Source organism: Athene cunicularia, assembly GCF_003259725.1.
Source record: "Athene cunicularia isolate RWA chromosome 7 unlocalized genomic scaffold, athCun1 chr7_part1, whole genome shotgun sequence".
In the NCBI taxonomy this organism is placed as follows: Eukaryota; Metazoa; Chordata; class Aves; order Strigiformes; family Strigidae; genus Athene; species Athene cunicularia.
The window spans coordinates 27489682-27508323 of record NW_020799107.1 but is presented as its reverse complement, the minus strand read 5'-3'; the positions used below and the strand labels follow the sequence as shown (position 1 = coordinate 27508323).

The following is an 18642-nucleotide window of genomic DNA, read 5'->3' as shown; positions in this document are numbered from 1 at the left end:
AGATGTGCCAGGGAGGGATGCATGGCCAGGCTCGGGCAGCTCCCTCCTCTCTTGCTGCCTCCTCATCCTCCCTCTGCCTGTTCGTTGAGCACAAGATGGGAAGTATGTTTGCCACCTGCTCCCTGAGCATCTGTGTTTTTGGCAATAAACAATGGGTTGAGACTTCCCAAGATCTGGGGTGATGGGAGCAGCTCCTTCTGGGGCTCCGTTGCCTGCTCTGGCCAGGCATGAGATGCTCTCCTGCCCCTACAGCACTGGGTCTGGCCGCAGCAGCAGAAATAACTGCTGCCCGTGTGGAGCTCCTCTGCGTGTGTCTCATGGACATAAAATTATCTCTATTTTTATACAAAGGGTGAATGAACTATGCTCGGTTAAGGGATAAATCCCAGCTAAATTTAAACTTCCTGTTTTAACGCTGCTAAATGTCTTTTTGATTTTTTTTAAAAAAAGAAGCCACTAAGTGGCTTAGGTAGAACTATACATTTATAAATTTTTACTTAGATAAATACACTTCAGAGCACTCAGGTAGGAGCATGAACTACAGCAGATAATTTTTCGATGGTTTGGGTTGTCCATGCTTCTCCAGCTGCCGCTTCCCTGAGCTGCCCGGCAGCACTGGGTGCTCCCAGCCCCAGTGAAAACAGCGGTCATAGCTCACTGTGCTGCAACAGCCATCACAAGAGTTTGCCATCACCTGTTAGTTTGAATAAGAAACAAATTGCAAAATCCCTGACTCTGGCTTGCGAAGCCTCAGCCCCTGCAAGCAAGGTCCTGCTGATATAGAACAGCCACAGGCACCACTGGGTCTGTGGGCAATCTGCAGGACCTCCTGCATTCTTGGAGGTCATATCTGTGACCTGCTCATTGCCATTGGCCTTCTTTTTCATGCATACACTGTCCCAACAACAAAAAGGGATTTTTAACTTCTCTGCTTCCCAAATCCGGGGCACACAGTCTGCTCTGCTTCCCTTGCCAGCCCAGACCCCCCTCCATGCAACAGCCGTAAAGGAGCTGCTGGAAGGCTCCTGCATAGAAATAAACCATTTACAAGCTCCCATGGCCTCATACATAGAGCCAGGGTTAATGGTGGAGGGGAAACCTGGGTGCAGAAGAAAAGCCTGTTGCATCTGAAGGCTGGAAGGAGGAAATTTTGGTTTAAATGACCCATGCGTGGCTTAAAATGTGGCTCAGCAGAGATCATGTCATGAAGGTGATGGGGAGCTGGGAGTAAAGCTGGTGAGGATGCTGCCCACAACCTCTCGCTCAGCATCCCCCTGTCCATGGGGCTGCTCTGGCCCTGCCGAGGCACCCAGGGATTTTGTGGGTGATCTCAACAGGCTCAATACCCCGCATCTATCCAACGGTTAGCTACCGAAATTGTAACTTCATCTGGGATTTGAAGGATCTGCAGCCAGCATGACCCACCCTCACCTCCCCACCTCGCTCTGCCAGGGCAGGACTTGCAGGATCCTGGGCAAAACTCCTCTTGAGGATGAGAGTTTTAGAAGTGGATCAGAAATTAAGCCCAGCATTTGCGTGGGGCTCTTGGGTCAACAACAACAGCCACCGCACTCTACAAATTCAATTGGTGTTATTATGTGGGAACAGAGAATTGAAGGTAAATTGCTTTCTCTCCCCAAAACCCAGCCCTACCACACCCAGGGCTGTGCTCTGGTGGTGTCGCTGACATATTTCTTCTTTCACCCTTTCAGCTCAACCCACCCGTGCCTGGGCTCGTGCTGTGCTTGCAGTATGCAAGCATGGGCTCAGCACCATCATCCCAGGGACATCTGGGGGCCCTGTGGAGGAGAAGCAAATGGACAAATCTAGGTTGTCAATGTTCCTGATGCAGAAGAGCAATGAGGTTTGTTATTTATGTATTTATACCCACTGTGTATGTTATTTACTTATTTACATTGAGGGTTTTCTTGAGGTCTCAGAGCAAAACGTCAGCCCTGGCAGTTTTGTACTGCTGTATGTGGTGGGATTGTAACTTGGCAGTTGTTTGTGCTGTGGAGCAGAGAAGCCAGGGTAGATGAAAGAGTTAAATATGGAAACGTGATCCAGAAATATAGCAGTAACCGGACAAAATTCTTTGGAGACAAATTGTTCTAAACCAGCTCAGGCTGTGATTCTGTTATCTGCTCTGCAAGAAAGGTCAGAGCAGAAATATCTCTTTTTTCTCCCTCTGCTTCTTCTCCGAGGAAGCTAAAAAGAAGAGCACAAAGCCCCACTGAAGTTTCTTCAGGACTCTGTGTCCTTGAACCATTAGCTCGTAGGTACAATTTAACTGCCACATCACTCATCTTGGCCCTGATTAGACCCAGATGAACACTTTCAATATTAATACTCGGATGATTTAATAAAGCTGCACGAGCAGTAAAAGTAACAATACACTTCCATAAAGGGGTTCCAGATGTTGCCAAGGCAAATGCTAAACATCAAAATACAAACTTCAAAAAAAACAAAAAAAAAAAAGACAAAAAAAAGCTGGATAAGCAAAACTTGGAACAAACTATAAACTAATTAAATGGGGGTTGAGTTTTCCAAAACTAAATTGAAGCCATAAGGATGTGATGTGAGCCAATAAATAGTACAGTTAGTCAAAGTTATCGTGGAATGACAGTTGGAAAGATGGTTTGAAGTTACCGATAGGTGGGCTCACAGTGAGCTTGGCTTCCCATCAATAGGACGACTTGTTCTCTTGCGCATGAGAGCGGATCAACTCTTCTGGTATCTATAACTGGGACCCCAGAGAGGTTAGTGAGAGAATATGAGATGGTTTGCAAGTAGAAGAATAAAGGAAAAAAACTACACCAAAAGTGCTTGAGTCCCTCCTGCAAGAGCAGCAGGGGTGATACCACCACCCAAGGACACCGGGATATTTTTTCATGTGTGTTGGGGCAGCCCTCCAACCTCCTCATTGCCCACAGGGCACCATCCACACTCCCTGCTTGGCTACCTGCAAGGCCCATTGAAGCACCACTGCCACAGTCAATAATCCATCCTCTTCCCCCATAAAAGAGTCATCTCAAACAGCTCTCCAAGAGAATTTTATACCAGTCCCATCACTGCAGCCATGGAATCAGTCAGCTCCCATTAGATGAGCTTTTTGCTCACTTGCCAGGTGCTCAGCTGCCAATGGTGACTGCAGCTGTAAGAACCCAGCGGGATAAATTGGGCTCTCATTAGCTCGTCTCTACCAATGTGGCCCCAGAGAGCAGGTAGGTCGTCCACCGCCTAACTTTGGCTCCAGCTTTCTGCACTCTGCAGTCCCCAGAGAGGGCGAATCACTAAGGAGCAAGCCTGGGGTGCGTGGAGGTGGAGGCAGGATGCATTCGTTACAGGAAAGGAGAAGGTGCTTCATAGCCAAAGTGATGGTATATGCAGGCGGTGCATTTTCACTGCGGGGCAGAACGAGCAGTTTTAGTTCTCAAATATTCTCTCTGGCATGCTGTTTTGTGACCGCTAAACACCAGGTGGGCTTAAGGAAAGGTGCTTGGTGTGAGATGTTAAGGCATTTGCAACCCGCCCCCAGCTCTGCTGCTCCTGTGGTGGGAGGGGACCAAGGCCTCTGTCACAGTAGGACCTCTATTATAAAACCTTCAGATTATACTTCATCTTTCAGTAGCAAATTGCCCTTAAATTGCTTTTATTTTTCAAGGACAAAGAAAAATTGACGGTTTTTAGGTCAGAAATACTCTACAGTGAGGTCTACCCCCTCTTTCCTGTGTATCTCTAAGCACCCCAGGATGGGGCTGATGCTAACTCAGCAGTTGCAGAGGGCTTCCCAGCTCGCTGTTACTGCGGCAGCTCTGGAAACTCTCTGCTCATCTTTTCCATGCAGGTCAGTTAACCTGTAATCCCAAGGCTTTGCACTTGGGGAGACTAAGGCCTGGGAGATTAGCTGCCTGCTCTGTGCCTTTCTCTAGTCAGCAGCACACAAACACAGGACTGGGGAGCACCTTTTTCTCAACCCTGCAGCCACGTTGCTCCTGGAAACCCCCAGGTAGGTGCCCTGATGGAAACGTGACCTGTGCTGAGACACACTTTCCCACCTGGGTGAGCCCAGGCTCAGCAGCAAATCCTTTGTCCGCTGTGGAGTTTAGGACTAGGCTTTGCCTTGGGCTTTCATCCATGGCTAATGACATGACTACACAATAACAGAACCTCTCATAAAATTATTATGAGAACAAACAAATTCCTTCCCTATTATATACAGTACTTATTTTTAAGATTAAAACAATAGCAGGGCTGATGGGCTCTGCTCTCTCGCTGACCCATGTGAGAACACCAAGACCTTGGTGTTCTCCACTGGCAGGTTACTCCTGAGCTGCCTCCTCCATGAAGCAACTGCCAGTGTCTCCGACAGGCTACATCAGGGTAATTCCTATGTCCCTGATTTTCAGGAGATCCTATGCAGGGTCAGAAGTCCCCATTACAATGGTCCACCACAACCTTCGTAACAGAGATCCCAGATTTCCTGCAGTTGGCTCCAGCTTGAGCTAGGTCTGATCTGTCCGAAAGCGCCTAGTCTTGCTGTGGCATCCTGCAGTGCTGCAGGATCTCCCCAGAACTAGACCTCAAGGTGTTGTACTTTTATTTCAGATGCAGCTCGGCTTCCTCCAGCACAGTTCTGTTCTCCAGTGGTGGGATCTGGTGCTACTTTCAGCCGCTGAACCAAATCAGGCTTTAGTATTAGATCATTCTTCTCCATCCATGTGTTTTACAGTGTATCTTCATCTTCACAAGAGAGGGAAAGCAGACCAAATGGAGCTGAAAAATTGTTATCCCATTTTTCGCCCCTTCAAGGCACAAGCCCCTGACTCCCTCAGGATACTCGGCAGCGCTCAGGCTGCATTCAGTTCAGAGGACCAGGCTCTGCCCTCAGGTATGTGGTCCCACATCGTCCTGCATAATAAATGCTGTACTTGGCAGAGTACAGTATGGAGCAAGGAATGAGCCAGTAATGTTTCCTGGTGAATAAAAAAGGACTGATTTTGATTGCGTTAGACATCAGTCCTTCCCAGTGCCAGAAAGACATGCAGTATACATTTCTGGTTTGCTTGGAACTTCTTCAAACAGGCTGGTAACTGACTTATTCCACCACTTATTTTTCCTTTGTGAAAATATCCCTTTAAATTAAGTGTTTAGCAAATACTGCTTAGTCTCATTACAAAGTAAATTGGGTATGGATCGTACCAGCAGACTTCTCCAATCTCTTTCAGATGCTTAAATTACATCATGATCTAACTTCACCCTGGGGAGAGAGACAAGCTCTGTCGAATATTGTCTGTCCTTCTGCTCTGGTAATCTCCAGTATTTCTTGGGTACCTTTTGCAAATCGTCTATGCGTCAGGGCAGTGACTCTGCTTGTGGGGCATCAGGACATTTCATACAGTGGTAGCCCAGGGTTGTGCCCCAAAAAAGTTAACACCATCTGGGCAGACTGAAGTGCTGGGTGCCAGCAAGGTGCTGCCTGGCACTTGGTGGTGAGGATTTGGCCAGAGCAGTTTCTCTTTGATTTCAGTCAGTTGATGTCTGTGCCTGTGGGTGAGGACAGGGGGAGCATGCCTGACCCCACAGTCCTCCATCTGCCCTCGGAGCTGCTTGTCTCCTCCATCCGCCGTGACAGCCCATCTTGCTCATGCCCAAGGCACTGAAATCAGGCAACACCAGGGACCCTTCTCCTCTACCCACAGCAAGATGCTTTCCCTCCATAAGATCTCGTTTCCTGTCCCAGTTTTCACTTTCTGTCCCCCAAAGCTGCTCCTCCTGGGACACCCCGTGCTGCATCCCTCTGGGCCCTGTTTGGGTGCCGGGGGTCTGGGTGCTGGTGGCGGGCTGGCAGGGAGCAGGTGTGCTGCCACGGGACGGCTGGGCTGGCAGGGACGCCTGCGACTGGAGGGCTCTTATCTGCCATATTGTGCTCTCGTGTGTGTTTAAAAACAACAACAGCTCAACTGACTCATAGATCCTACGGCCTCTGAGTCATTTTTTATTTCTGGATTTCACTGCTCTGCCCTTTGCAATGAAGGGAGTTGCATGCGCGCGCGCACACACACATCAAGTTCACATTTGTTTTTCCCCTATAAAAACAAAACGATTTCCATACCATTAATGAAACAGAAATGATTTGACTCCGCATACCCTGGCTTTTATTTTCCATTGTATAAACTCTACAGATGAAATAATGATGGTTGTAAAGTAAACCTCTCTCTCTCTCTTTTTTTTTTTTTTTTTCCTTTCCCTTTCCAGGCAGCCTCTTTTCGAAATAGCAATAGGGAGTCACTTACAGACTTGGCTTGCGCTGAGCCTGTAGTAATTAACCCCTTCATCCCTAGATTTTCCTCTGTTGATATTTAACCACAGCGTGGGTGAAAGTGGCAGCAGGTCTCCCCTGGGACTGTAAGCAAAGCGGGGGAGCAGAGCAGGCAGGGAAAAGCAGAAAGGAGGAGGAGAGCTGGTCTGTGCAAAGCGGTGGAGTGTGCTTGGGGCAATGAACCCATGGCTTGAACAGCTTTTTTGGGAGAGCTGAGGTGCTGGCCCTGCAGAGATGGAGGTACCTGCAGGACCACTATTTTGTGTTTAGCCTGACAGCCCTGTCCTGGGTCATCTCCCTTCCTTCTCGCTCCCCAGGGACCACCAGTGCTGACTTCTCAGAGAAATCTCCTCTCTCCTCCACACCGCCACTGCGGAAATAATCTGTAGTAAATAATTTAATCACCAAATCTTGCTCTTTCTGTTTACAGGGCTGTTATGATTTTATGAAGTACTCAGAGGGAAATTAATAGGGTGAAGTAATACCTTGCACGAGCAGCAGATACAGCTGGAGCTGGGCGAGCAAGCACGTGTGTGCTTTGCCTTGTGGGACAGGGTGAGCTGCCCTCCCTGCAGGAGTGTGAGCTCTGCTTTTCAGTGTACCCTTACCATTACACATGGTCTACCCGGGAAATCTGTCTGTCTTCAAGGCTTCTAAACATGCCACAAACATTTTTTCCTAATCATGTCTATCATGCAGCAGCACAACCCTGCATCCCCCCGGCACTGGTTCAGATGCTTTGCCGATGCCTGGCCCAGGCGGGTTAGTGACACCGGCTGAGATACTGTTAGTCTTCCCAGAATGGGTGATGTGTTTTTTATTATTTCTCTTGGATTTATTAAGCATTATGTAACTGGCTAACCAATCCCGCATGCGACGCAATCGCGGTTGATTTCATGTCAGTGGAAAGTAAACAAAAAAAATGTTCTGAAGTGGCTGAACTGAAATTCATTTCCACATGCAAAGCAATTCCTGGAGGATCTTCCCCATCTCCATGCGGCTACTTTGCATCCAAGTCCTCATGCAACCCATTAGAAAAGAGTTATGGAAAAACTGCATGTTGGATATGACAGGGCATTACAAGCAAATCCTCTCTGTTTACTCCCTGCATTAAATTATTAAGATAAAGTTTATTTTAATTAATTATTTTTAAGCATCTTTGTGGATTTCTGCTGCTCTCTGAAACATTAAGCAACGTCTGAAAATGTTGTAATTCTGAATCCATTTTGATGATGCACTTTAACTTCACTGGACGATCAGTAAAGCTGTTGGCTGGGGGGACTCCTGTTTGCATGTTATTTGCATTATTTTTCAGTGAGCCCCCAAGCACCTTCTTCAGCTGGGCAAGCACCTAAATCCAAGTTAATCTGAATTGCTGAATTAGGCCTGGCTGGGCTGATGGATCCTGTAACAGCATTTGCCACTTGCCAGGCTGCAATTTGAACAAAAAGTGGCATCAAATCTGTGATTGCAGGGACAGATGACAAGTCATGAAGGGGGAGGACGGGACAGCCCTGAAGGCGATGCTGGTGTGCAAATTCACAGCTCTATGTGGGTGTCACCACCGCACCTAGACTTGTGCTGACTCGACAGATGAGCAAAGTTGTCTTAAAACCAGGAGGGAACCTACAAGTTAGGGGTTTGTCTGCTGTTCTGGAGGCTTGTTTATGCCTTCAGGAGATGAGCAGGGATGCCCAGCATCCTTCATTGAAAAGGTGGCCCGAGAGAGTGTTGAAGGTTAGTGCAGGAGTCCCTCAAGTTGCACAGGACGGCAGCTTAACACAGGTTTTTTTTAATCCCTAAGTGCCGAGTGTGTGCTGGCTGTTGTGGGTTGCCGTGTAATTATGGCTGGTACCTCCAGCGCCGTTATCGCACCAAGCAAAAACTGCCCTGGCAGACAAAAGCAGCTGTGAGTTTGCCTGATAATAACTGTACTTATCCCATTAGGCATTCAGCAGCTGCTGGTTAAATACTGGGCTATGAAAATCAAATGCGAGGAGCTATGACGCAAACCAAGGCTCATGGCCATCCCGTGTCTGAAGCTGCAATTCAAGATCTCAGCTGGCAACAAGTCCCTTTCATTGCACCTATTGCCCTTATTCCTTTCTCTTTCATATCTTTTACTCTCCTTCCCACCCATGTGTGGTATTGGAAACGTGAAATAGCAAGCCAAGGTGGCAGCACAGCCTGAACAAGTTTGGGGTCTGGAGGGAAACCCCCCCCCACAGCTGCAGGTCAGCCCAAGGAAAAACCACATATACACCCAGACTGGTGTGGTTCCCTCCGCCAGCGTCACACCACAGCCCCACCACATCGACTCCCACCAGCTCGAATGGCCTGTGAGAGGAACGTGCCATTTCTTTTCCCTGGATAGAAAGCAGAGCAATTTATTCAAGGTCTGAGGAAGGGGGAAACGGCTTACAATGTTCATAAGCAATTTTGGCAGCTTTGCCAGCACCTCTGCTTATCTGGGGCTTTGCAGGGTAGAGCAATGCCTTAGTATACACCATGGGCTGGTTTGTGTAAGCTGCTGGTGGGGTTTGCAGAGGGCTAACCTAGCACATCCCCCATGGAAAGAGCTTTCTGGTGACTGGGGATTCACATGCCATCTTTCCAGAGGACTCCGACATTTCAGCCCTTTGAAGAACACTTTGCAGTGATCTGGTTTTGACTAAATCCTCGTCTTAAAAATGAGTCCCTTCTTCCAACCTCCCACACTACTTGGGAGAAGGAGTCACAGCCTGGCCATGCAGGGGTGGTTTGAGCTCATCACAAGCCATTGCAGAAATTGCTGAGGATTCAACAGCACTTGCAGGTCTGGGAGCCAAGTGGCAGAAGGTAAGAGTCAACCAACTCCCCAGTGCTGTTGCCATAATTTTTGTTGCTCTTGTTTCTCCAGAGCTCCCAACAGTCTATCTTATATCCTATTTAACTGCAGCTTCTCCATCTCATTCTAAGGAAGATGAAGCAGAGATAAGCTCCCCTCTCTATACAGAAAAAGCAGCAGTAATGAACCTAACAGCAAAAGCAAGTGAGCTGCAACTCAGTTGCAGATGTTGCTCAGTCTTAACTGCTCTGCAGGAATCCTGGATCTCCGTGAATAGATGGAATTGAAATTTAAAGATATCATCCAAATAGGTAAACATGTCAGAAACATTATCTGGGTCACATTTGGGCAACAGGGTTCGCTCTGTTTTAAGTGCAAATGGTTTACTGATGATTTAGATGAACTTCCTGAGGAGTGTTTGAAATTCCTGGCACACATTCGATTTACCATCTGCTAGGACTTTGATGAGCCCACAAAGAGATGTTAGACTGGAGCTGCTCTTCGTATCTCGGGTGGACTTTTTATGATTGACTAGTTTGTGTTTCTTTGCATTTGTATTACTTTGTTTCCCAAGGAGAAGCGGGGCTTGCAAGGGACTGTGTGATGAGCTGCCGGGGCAGAGATGTTCTGTTAATTCTCCATCAGTGTGCTGTCATCAAGTTGTTCCAGCACTGCCTGTTCTTTATGTCTGTTAAAATTATTACGTAGAGTTGAGTTTTGCCCTCATTTAGGCCGGATCTAACAGTAATTAAGTAATTTGGGCTGTCAGAGGGAAATTGAATTTGAGGCTAGCCTGGATTATAGACACTAAAAACTTCCTCGCATCTCCTAAAGCGTCCCTTTTAAGGAGCTTGTGTTGTAACCTACCAAAAAGCACTGGCCAGTAGGGTTGAATTCAACTTGAATATTTTCCATTTTTCTAAAGCAAAAGAGAGCTATGGCAGGAGGGCAAAGGGAGCAGGTTTTTAGAAAGGAATTTTTGCAGGAATGTAACCAAGTGTCCTGTTGACAGGACCTGAAGTGCTTTTTCTCTGCACATGAAAGTAATAGGAGCTTGTTTGTCTGTGTGATGCCTCTTGAAAGATCCCTCCTGCAGGAGAAGGAGAGGGTTTCTGCAGGTCCCAGCCCCTGGGCAGAGCTGCAGCACAGCTGCAGGGAGCTGCAGTGGCTGGAGGGGACAAGGTGCAGGGGAAAAAGCTGCTTCTCCAGCATGGAGGAACGGACAAAGAGGGGAATGTTCTCTGTTCACGATCTGCTCTGAGATCTCATCATTTTGCAATAGCGCATTGCCTTTTCAACTCAGCATCCTGCCCCAGGACACCTCCTGAAACACGCCACGGTCTGAATATGGGTGAACAATACTTCTGCCCAAGAGCTGCCTCCTGAGCTGCAGCCTGTTGCAGAGGTGATAGCCCTGGTAAAGTGGGAAAGAAAAGCTTGGCACTTGTGACACTTTTTTACAAACAGGTAAGCACAGGGCACCTATACAAAACCAGAGTAGAAGTGTGCTGAAGGGATCTCACTGTCAAGCAAAGAGCCTCTGCCTCTGATGGGAACATCTGTGACCATTTTCTACCACCGAATGCTTTTTGACATATTAAAGACATGGCAGGAACTCAGCTCCCAGGGGATCCATTGGTCTTATTTCTGTGGATGCTTGTACCCTGGGTCTATTTGAAGAAGGATGATTCATTCAACTGCTCGTTGCTTATGGCCCTATGTGTCACTTCCCATTGTAAGAAGAAGGGTCTTGTTTGCTATCGTGGACTGGTTGGGGCTAATTTTGGGATAGATCTAGCGTGGAAAAAATGCTTTACGCAGCAAGACAGCAGCTGATTCAGTTTCTTCCATGCTGGATGCTGGTGTTTAGAGTCTCCTAGGCAGGAAGTTTTATCAAGCAACATCAGACAGATGTTCCTCATCGTGTCCCAGCTGTGTTGACTGTTGATCTACTCTGTCAAACACTTGTCAGGGGACACGGGCATTCATTCTGCATGGGTGGCATTTTATTAAATGATCTACCTGCAAACAGCAATGGATCTTTTTCAAGAAATATCTGTACCAGTATTAATTGTAAAGATCCTAGAAGCACTTGTAGTTGTGGCACTCCCAAGACCCATTCCTGGGAAGGGGGCTGAGTTCCTGATTTTGCAGGAAAGGAGAATAAATTATTTTTTGGATTTCTAGTGCCAGGCATGGTATGAACTCACATTGGCAGTGTCATCTTTCTGATGGGGTGCATGGTGCCCCAAGGCAATGCAGGACACAGCCAAGCCTTCTGGTTTGGAATGGCTGAAGTGAGAAGGGATCAGCATCAAAATCTCAGCGTTTTGCATTGGTGATCTAAGGAAAAGACACCTCTTAGTGGTGTAAAAACCAGCAGGCCAGGAACTTCAGCAGATGACTCTGGGCATCCCAGAAGGAAAGCTATAAGAAAAGTGTGTTGATCCAGGAGGGGACATCTTCACAGGGATACTGAAGGAACTGAAAAGACTAGGAGGTGCTCGGATATTGAGGTAAGGAGATGCCTAATCAGTAATTGGGTCACTGTCAGTCAGTGTCACCTCAGGCGACTGCTGCAGGGATCAGCCCTGCCTGAAGCAGGGCAGAACGCCAGCCCTGTTGCTGACTGCCGTGCCTGTGCTGGTTCCAGTTGCTGGCACAAGCTCATCAGCGCTGCATGTAGGGCGTGTATTAGGGTGTGATGGTCCAGGAGGCATGGACTCTCCAGCTCCCACGTATGGTCAAAGGACTTCCCATCATATGCTGCAAGGGGAGGACAACAACTATTTGCAGGCTGAGTGAAGGCAGGCAGGTGTTTCCTTCAGACACCTTCAGGCCTCATCAGCACTGACTCTGGAGCTGTGGCGGAAGCTGCTGGGGATGGCTTTCTTTGGACCTCTGCTTACCCAGGAGAGCTGGAGTTTCAGACCTGGCAGAGAGTAAATGGTGTGGAGCTAAATGAAACACTTCCAGCCACACCGTGGCAAGGTGAGAGGTCTTGCCACAGGCAGAGCATGTCCAGTACAATGCTGCTTCAACCACTTTGAGAGTCATGGCCAAGTCGTGGGTCAAACTGGAGGTGCAGGACTCTGCAAAGTGACACCCAGCAGCTGCCACCACTGGAGCTGCACATCAGCTCCACATTACGGTTTGCTTTTGCTGATAGCTGCACATTGCACCTGGAAATGTTGAAAACACCTTTTTTTAAAAAAAAAAAATTAATTCTGAATTCATATGTAAATAATCCTGTTGAGTCAAGGGTAACACTTGGGTTGAGGTATTTCCCTGGAGCTGCTAGAATCCATGTGGGCAACAGCCCTCTGTCCAGTGCAGACTGGCAGGCTGCAGTGTACAGCTGGATGCCTTAATTGCCCCAATGATGAGATGCATTTGCTGTAGTATAAATCAGCTATCGTTTGTCAGGCATGTTCCTGGCTTATTAATGGGAAGCAAAACACTGCCATGGAACAGCTCCGTGAAAGGGTAAGTCCTGGGGCAGCGTGACTGGTGGGAGCATGGGCTACAGAGGGGCTTGCATGATAAGCAGGCTCTCCCACTTCTCCTAAAAGCTTAACAGCTACCAGCAGCTGGCAGGAGAGTTTCAGCCCTACATGGGCTGTAACAAAAAGATGAACCAGCTGACGAATAAGAAATATGACTCTGATGGATGTTACAGATCCTTTCCGGAGGCAGGATCACAATGGTCGTCTCTGAATTCAGGGATGTGCATGTGAGCAGGGCCAAGACAGCTTTCAGCCACCCCTTCATTTCCCCCTGAAGATCCCTAAGGAAATGTTATCCCACAGTTGGGGTCCAGCATGGAGATAATGTAGCTGTAATCCACAGGTTTGATAAGGCAGGCAGCCATCAGTGGTGTTATCTCCCCTCTACATGGAGGCCCCTTCCAGGACGAGGCTTTCACTTGGCACACAGCGCTAAACACTGGATGTGAAAAGAGCAAAGTGTGTGGGAGCTGCTGATTTTGTCTCCTTGGTGGGACTGTTTTTTTTTTTTTTAATAAAAAGATCAGATGTTGCGCTTCCTTGAAAACATGACAATCTATGGGAGAGTTCATTAGTTTATGGCAAGTTGCAACACTGTGAAGCCCAGCTGAAAGCAAATGTTATTACAAAGAGTTATCACTAAGGGGAGAGGATAGTAATGTCCTGAGGAAATAAACTCGACAGAGCAAAACATGGGACAACATAAAGCTGTGGAGGACAGGCAATAGAGTTTAATACTTTCTCAGAATAAAAGCCCCCAGTCACCTGTTTTTAATGCCAATGTTTGCTCTCTGCATATTCAGTGAATATGTGGGATGCATCTGTTCAGGACTCCATCTCTAATGGGAGTAACAAGTATCATGATTGCAGCTGGCTGAACTTTTTTATTACTAGTGCACAAAAATGTCTTTGTGACCATCATTCAATAGTGATAACACCACTAAAAATGCAGTAAAAAACAGCTTTTTTTTTTTTTGTTTTTAGAAAACAGTATGTTTAATTTCAAATTCCATGGAATTATATTTCAAAAAGGACTTTCTTCCACAAAGCCCCCTGCTAAAGTACAGATTTGAGCAGCTTTAATGATGACTGGCCTGTTTCAAGTCAGCAAAGCTGGAGATGCAAGGGGTGAGGAAATGCCCACTTTCATGAATTGGACATAGCTGTACACTGCCAGTTTCCTTAGCCCCAGTTAGTCTAACTTACACCAAGGGCTGAAACTGTAGTATCAGATTCGGAGTATAAATGTGAATTCAAACTAATCCATCACTTTCTTTGCTGAGTCTCATGCCACTTGCAGCACTGCAGAAGACGCCGGTTTTGCATTGTCAGGGTTTTTCTTGTGCTTTTTCTTTTATTTCCTAAGTGGAGAATTTCTTGCAACTCTGTTCTTATTTAGCCTCATGGTAGGATGCACAAGTTTCTCCTTCAGGCAGTGGGATTCTGCACCAGCCCCCAACCCAGCTACCTACACCCAGCCAATGTGGTGCCCTTGCACCCCTCTTGGTTTGTTTTGAGGGTGATAATTTATTCCTTGGTGTTTTGGCTGTCTTAAAACAACACCAAAGCAAACTATGTTGGTACTTGAGAAGGATTGTCATAACCGACTCTGCAGCCATGTGTCCTGGGGCGGGCAGCACCCACCTTCATGTTCTGTGTAGCCTGGGAAAAGAGGTGCACGCCTCTGCTCCGGCTCAGCTCCTGCAAAGTCCCTTTCTGCAAATAGATGTATTTGCTGAGAAATGCAGGGTGACTCTTCCTTCATCCTCTTCCTTCCCTCATCCTCTCACCAGCTCAGGTTTCACCCCATGTTTCTGAATTGTGTGTGCATTGGTGTTGGGGTGCAATCCCAATGGCTCTGCTGTCCGAGGCGTGGGCTGGCATTTTGGTGGCAGTACGACCCCTGGTTTTAGCTCTGGTGACCTTAGAAATAAGAGGCTGACTTCTTGAACAAGCTGCCTGAGGAGCCTGGGATAGGTCAGAGATTTCTTGAGCAGATCAAAAGCCAGAGATGTTTTTCTGACAGCCCCGGAGCTCCCTGTCATGATTTATGAATTATATACGCTTTATATATTTAGCTGAAGAGGCTCACTGGGGGAACAGGGGCTGGTTTGTGCAAGCAGGAAAGAGCATGTGGTTTCAGAGAGCCACCGTCTACCAAGTGATACCCCCTCGAATGATCTATCTGCAGAGCCATCAAAGTGCCTTGAGGGACTGTAGCAAAGGAAGCTCAGGAGACTCACAGCAAAAAATGTCAGGGTATTTTAGTGGGCCAGAATTTTAATGGGAGACCAAGTTATGGGGAAGCAAACCTGCAACCTTCCCTCATTTCACAAAACCTCTTTCTCTTTCTTTGGAGCTTCAGCAGATCCAATGGGATACAGCTCTCCCTTGGTAAGTGCTATATGCCCTGGCAGATTTTGAGTTTCATGTGCTCTTTTGGAGGTTGGATGCTCAAAGGCACTCTGCTGGGCTCCTGGGGCTCTTCATGCCCTGAGAGCTGTCGTCACACCAGCGACACTTAGCTCACATTCTTGAAGTTGTCTCAACAGCTCAGAGAGTTGTGGTGCTGTTCTCTCCTCTTCATGAGATGAGATTTTGCTCAGCCCCATGTTTGCATGGTCTGACCTGAGCCCTATTCCTGACAGACACAGCATGAGGGAGGCTTTGCTGATTCCGATGCAAAACAGGGCAGGAAAACTAATTATTAACTTTAAGGCCAGAGTGTTTCCATGTGCACAATGCAGTAATCCCAATATGAAGTCCGTAACTGCTGAATGGGTTATAGTCTACTGAGCAGATAGCCTTGCAGTCTTGAAGGCTTTGAGCAACAAAAATCCACCACATCCTGAGCCTGAGTAATTACCTGCTGGAACAACTTTACTGTGTTATGCTCTAATACAAAAGTGTCTGGTTTCAGCTTCCAGTGTGTAAATCTTGCTTTTCCTCTGTCCCATAGAAGAGGAAGCCCTCTGCCAGAAAACATCTCCCTGGGACCTGGTTATAGAGGATGACTAGCTCACCTCCCAGCTCTCTCCTGACCAAACGAAAGACATTGAAAGCCTTCAGCCCCCTGCCCCACTGTAAGACAAGTTTTCCAATCCTGAATGATCATTGCATTTTTTGTCCTGGGCTAGGTAAATCCAGAACGGTGCCAGCTCTCTGCCCTGGAAGGATTTCCAATTCCTCTGCATGGGAGTTTCTGTTAGCACCTTCTGCTGAGAAGGCTGTGTAAAAATGCTGCCCTCCAGCAGCCACTGCCACTGGGGAGAAGTTTAAGGGTAGGTATTTTGCTATAGCTGGCCAGGGAGAATTAGGGAAATCCAGTAGCTGAAATTTCAGTGGTCTGTCAGACTACAGTCCTTTTTTCATAGAATCATAGAATGGTTTGTGTTGGGAGGGACCTTAAAGATCATCCAGTTTTTCATCATGTATGCACAAAAGCGGTCAGATGTGCTGTTCGTGATTAAAGGGATAGGGACAGGCAGTGTGGAGCATAAACTGGGGTCTGTGCTGCCCCAGTGTAAACTTGTAGAGAGAGCAGGAAATTCCCTAAAGATGCTCAGCTGGAGTTATTCTGGATACCTGAGATGCAGTTCAGACCGTGCTCTCTGTGGCAAGTCTTAAATCTCTGTGCTAAGAGGAGTGACTTTGCTGCTGTCACCAGGCTAGCACTGTCACTTTTTAAAGAGAGGCTGGATGAATGGTGGGATTTGTGGCTTGAAGAACAGCTGAATGTGTATTTTCTGTCAATTTGGGGAACTTGCTGTTCCTTTCTCTCTTAACGTCAATGTGAAGTGGACTCCCAGGGTACTTTTATTGTCTCAGAATGACTGTAGGGTTGATCTTAACACTATATGCAAGGGAATCGGATGCAGCCCCAGAAAATATATCACTGTTGAGCTGAATCACAGAGAGCAAGCCTTGGCTTATTTTTTTTCCCCATACAGAGGCAAATTTTGTCATCATATCACTCACGTAACCTTTCAGATGAACTTAGTAATCATGATATGTTTTGGTTTGGCTTCCTTCAGATTAAAACCTTGACTTTCAGAAAAAGGAAACCATAAGTTAAATAACTCCAAAATTAGGTATTTCTGAAGGATAATTAGTGGTCTTCTTTCTTACCAAAACCAACCCAAGACTGTGCTTTAAATATTACCTTGTAGTAATTCCTTCAGTTCTGTTCCAAATGTGATTAATTTAGCAGGATGTTATTGCTATAGCATCCTACATTTCAAACCACACTTTAGGGTATTATCTACAATAACGAATACTATATACCTCCACAACTTTTTGAAAAAATCAGCCAAACCAGACCCTGGGTCTTCTGTGCTTCGACAGTTGCACCAAGGCTTGTATTTGCCTACACCCAAATTACTGACTGATCATATTCTTTCATTCCCTGCTCCTGTAGATAGGGGGACCCATGTAAAGTGAATGCAGATACAGATCCCTGCCCCGTGTTCTTTCATTTGGATGTAAAAATACTGGAATTATAATCCTCCTACTTCATCGCTTTGAGCAAAAAGCAATTTTAGTTGCATCAAAATTTCTATAGTGAGGGGAATGGGTCTGTTTTTGTAAGAGTGCACTGTAAAAAGTGCCATTGTCTGTGCAAATACATAAATATATACTATATAGGGATATATGTGTGTATACACATACATAGGCACTGTATATACAGAAAGAAACACACACATACTTAGGAGATGTGTATATAACACTCACTTATATACAAATCTATTCCCTGTTATGAAACAGCCATCAAGACATAAACAAGAGAAGTTAAACCATGGATGGGCATATTTTCAAGTGCTGCTGGAGGGTTTTATCTACAGTATTGAAGAAGTGCTATCAAAACCTAAACAGGGCACTTATTACAAAGAAATCTTTACGTAAGTGCTGGGAAGGTTTGCTGAATAACCAGATGTTGTTGCAAAGACACTTCTCCTCCCCCTCTCCCCACTTCTTTCCTTCTTTAATAGTTCGATTAATTCTGCACATAAACCGGGGCTGATAAAAGTTCTAAGCCGCAAACTTCATCACATCTGGACACTGTCGAAGCCAGATCGTTCAGCAGTGCACTTCAGTTGCTTTTAATCTCCCTCAATAAAATAAAAACTTCCAACAAGTAATGCTGACCTATATATATTTTTGCACTGTAAACACTGACATCTGCGAGCTGCTCCAAGCGAGCACGCAGCGCTTTCCACCAAGGCAATCGCTCGCGCTTTGCCGTAAGAGAAATACACAGCTGATGCAGTTGTAGCGGTGTATTCTACTAAATTCTCAGCTATTTCCAATCCTCCAGCTAATTGCTGTCAGGGGAGAAATCAAAGATTAGCTATTTTGCTGGAGGAAGGAAAAATAAACGACCTCTCGGAGTATGTTGCTTAGCGGTGTCTAACCAGAAACATTTTTCTACTCACAGAAGGAGAGCAGCAGTAATGAAAGCAGACCCGGTCTCCTCCAGTAACCCATTTTCTGGATCCCGCCAGCGACCAGAAGCCCGGCTTCACGGTGTTGACCAATTCATCTTCCCTCGGTGAATCCAGTCTCCTGCGTTTCTGCTGTCAAGCCCGGAGCCCCCAGTTTGCGAGGCTCCCGGCTAGGCTGCCGGGAAGGCGGATCCAGCCGCTAAAGCCCAGCTGTGTGTGGGGTCCGCCCAGGAACTGCAGTTTATGAACAAACTAAGCCCGACTCTCCTCTTGAAATATATACAAATATGGGAGGGGGCAGCTGGGGGAAGAAGCCTGGCTCCGAGAAGAAGAGTTTGATATTTTTTTTTTTTCCGATGACAATGCAGAGCTGCTCCTGGCTCCATACGGCCCAAGGATCTTTGAAGGGGACCTAATGTCTGCTGCATGCATCTAATCAAAAAGGCATGGGTAGTCCTGCATGCCTCTTTCATCTGAATAAAACATGGAAGGTAAAGCTTCAATATGCTGAGCTGCCATTAATTCTCTACTTCCCTCCCCCCCCCC

At 46.7% G+C, this 18642-nt stretch overlaps 1 protein-coding gene across 2 annotated transcripts in view; it reads right to left on the bottom strand.

Annotated features, from left to right (window-relative positions):
- Positions 1–18330, bottom strand: part of LOC113482298 (TGF-beta receptor type-2-like) — a 33075-nt gene extending 14745 nt beyond the window's left edge. Inside the window, exon 1 of one of the 2 annotated variants that reach the window (XM_026852800.1) lies at positions 18088–18330. In XM_026852800.1, the coding sequence (XP_026708601.1) occupies positions 18088–18139 (52 nt within the window). In that variant the 5' untranslated portion in view covers positions 18140–18330. The remainder of the gene's footprint in view (positions 1–18087) is intronic. The other variant, XM_026852799.1, reaches the window with a different exon arrangement.
- Positions 18331–18642: the final 312 nt, after the last annotated feature.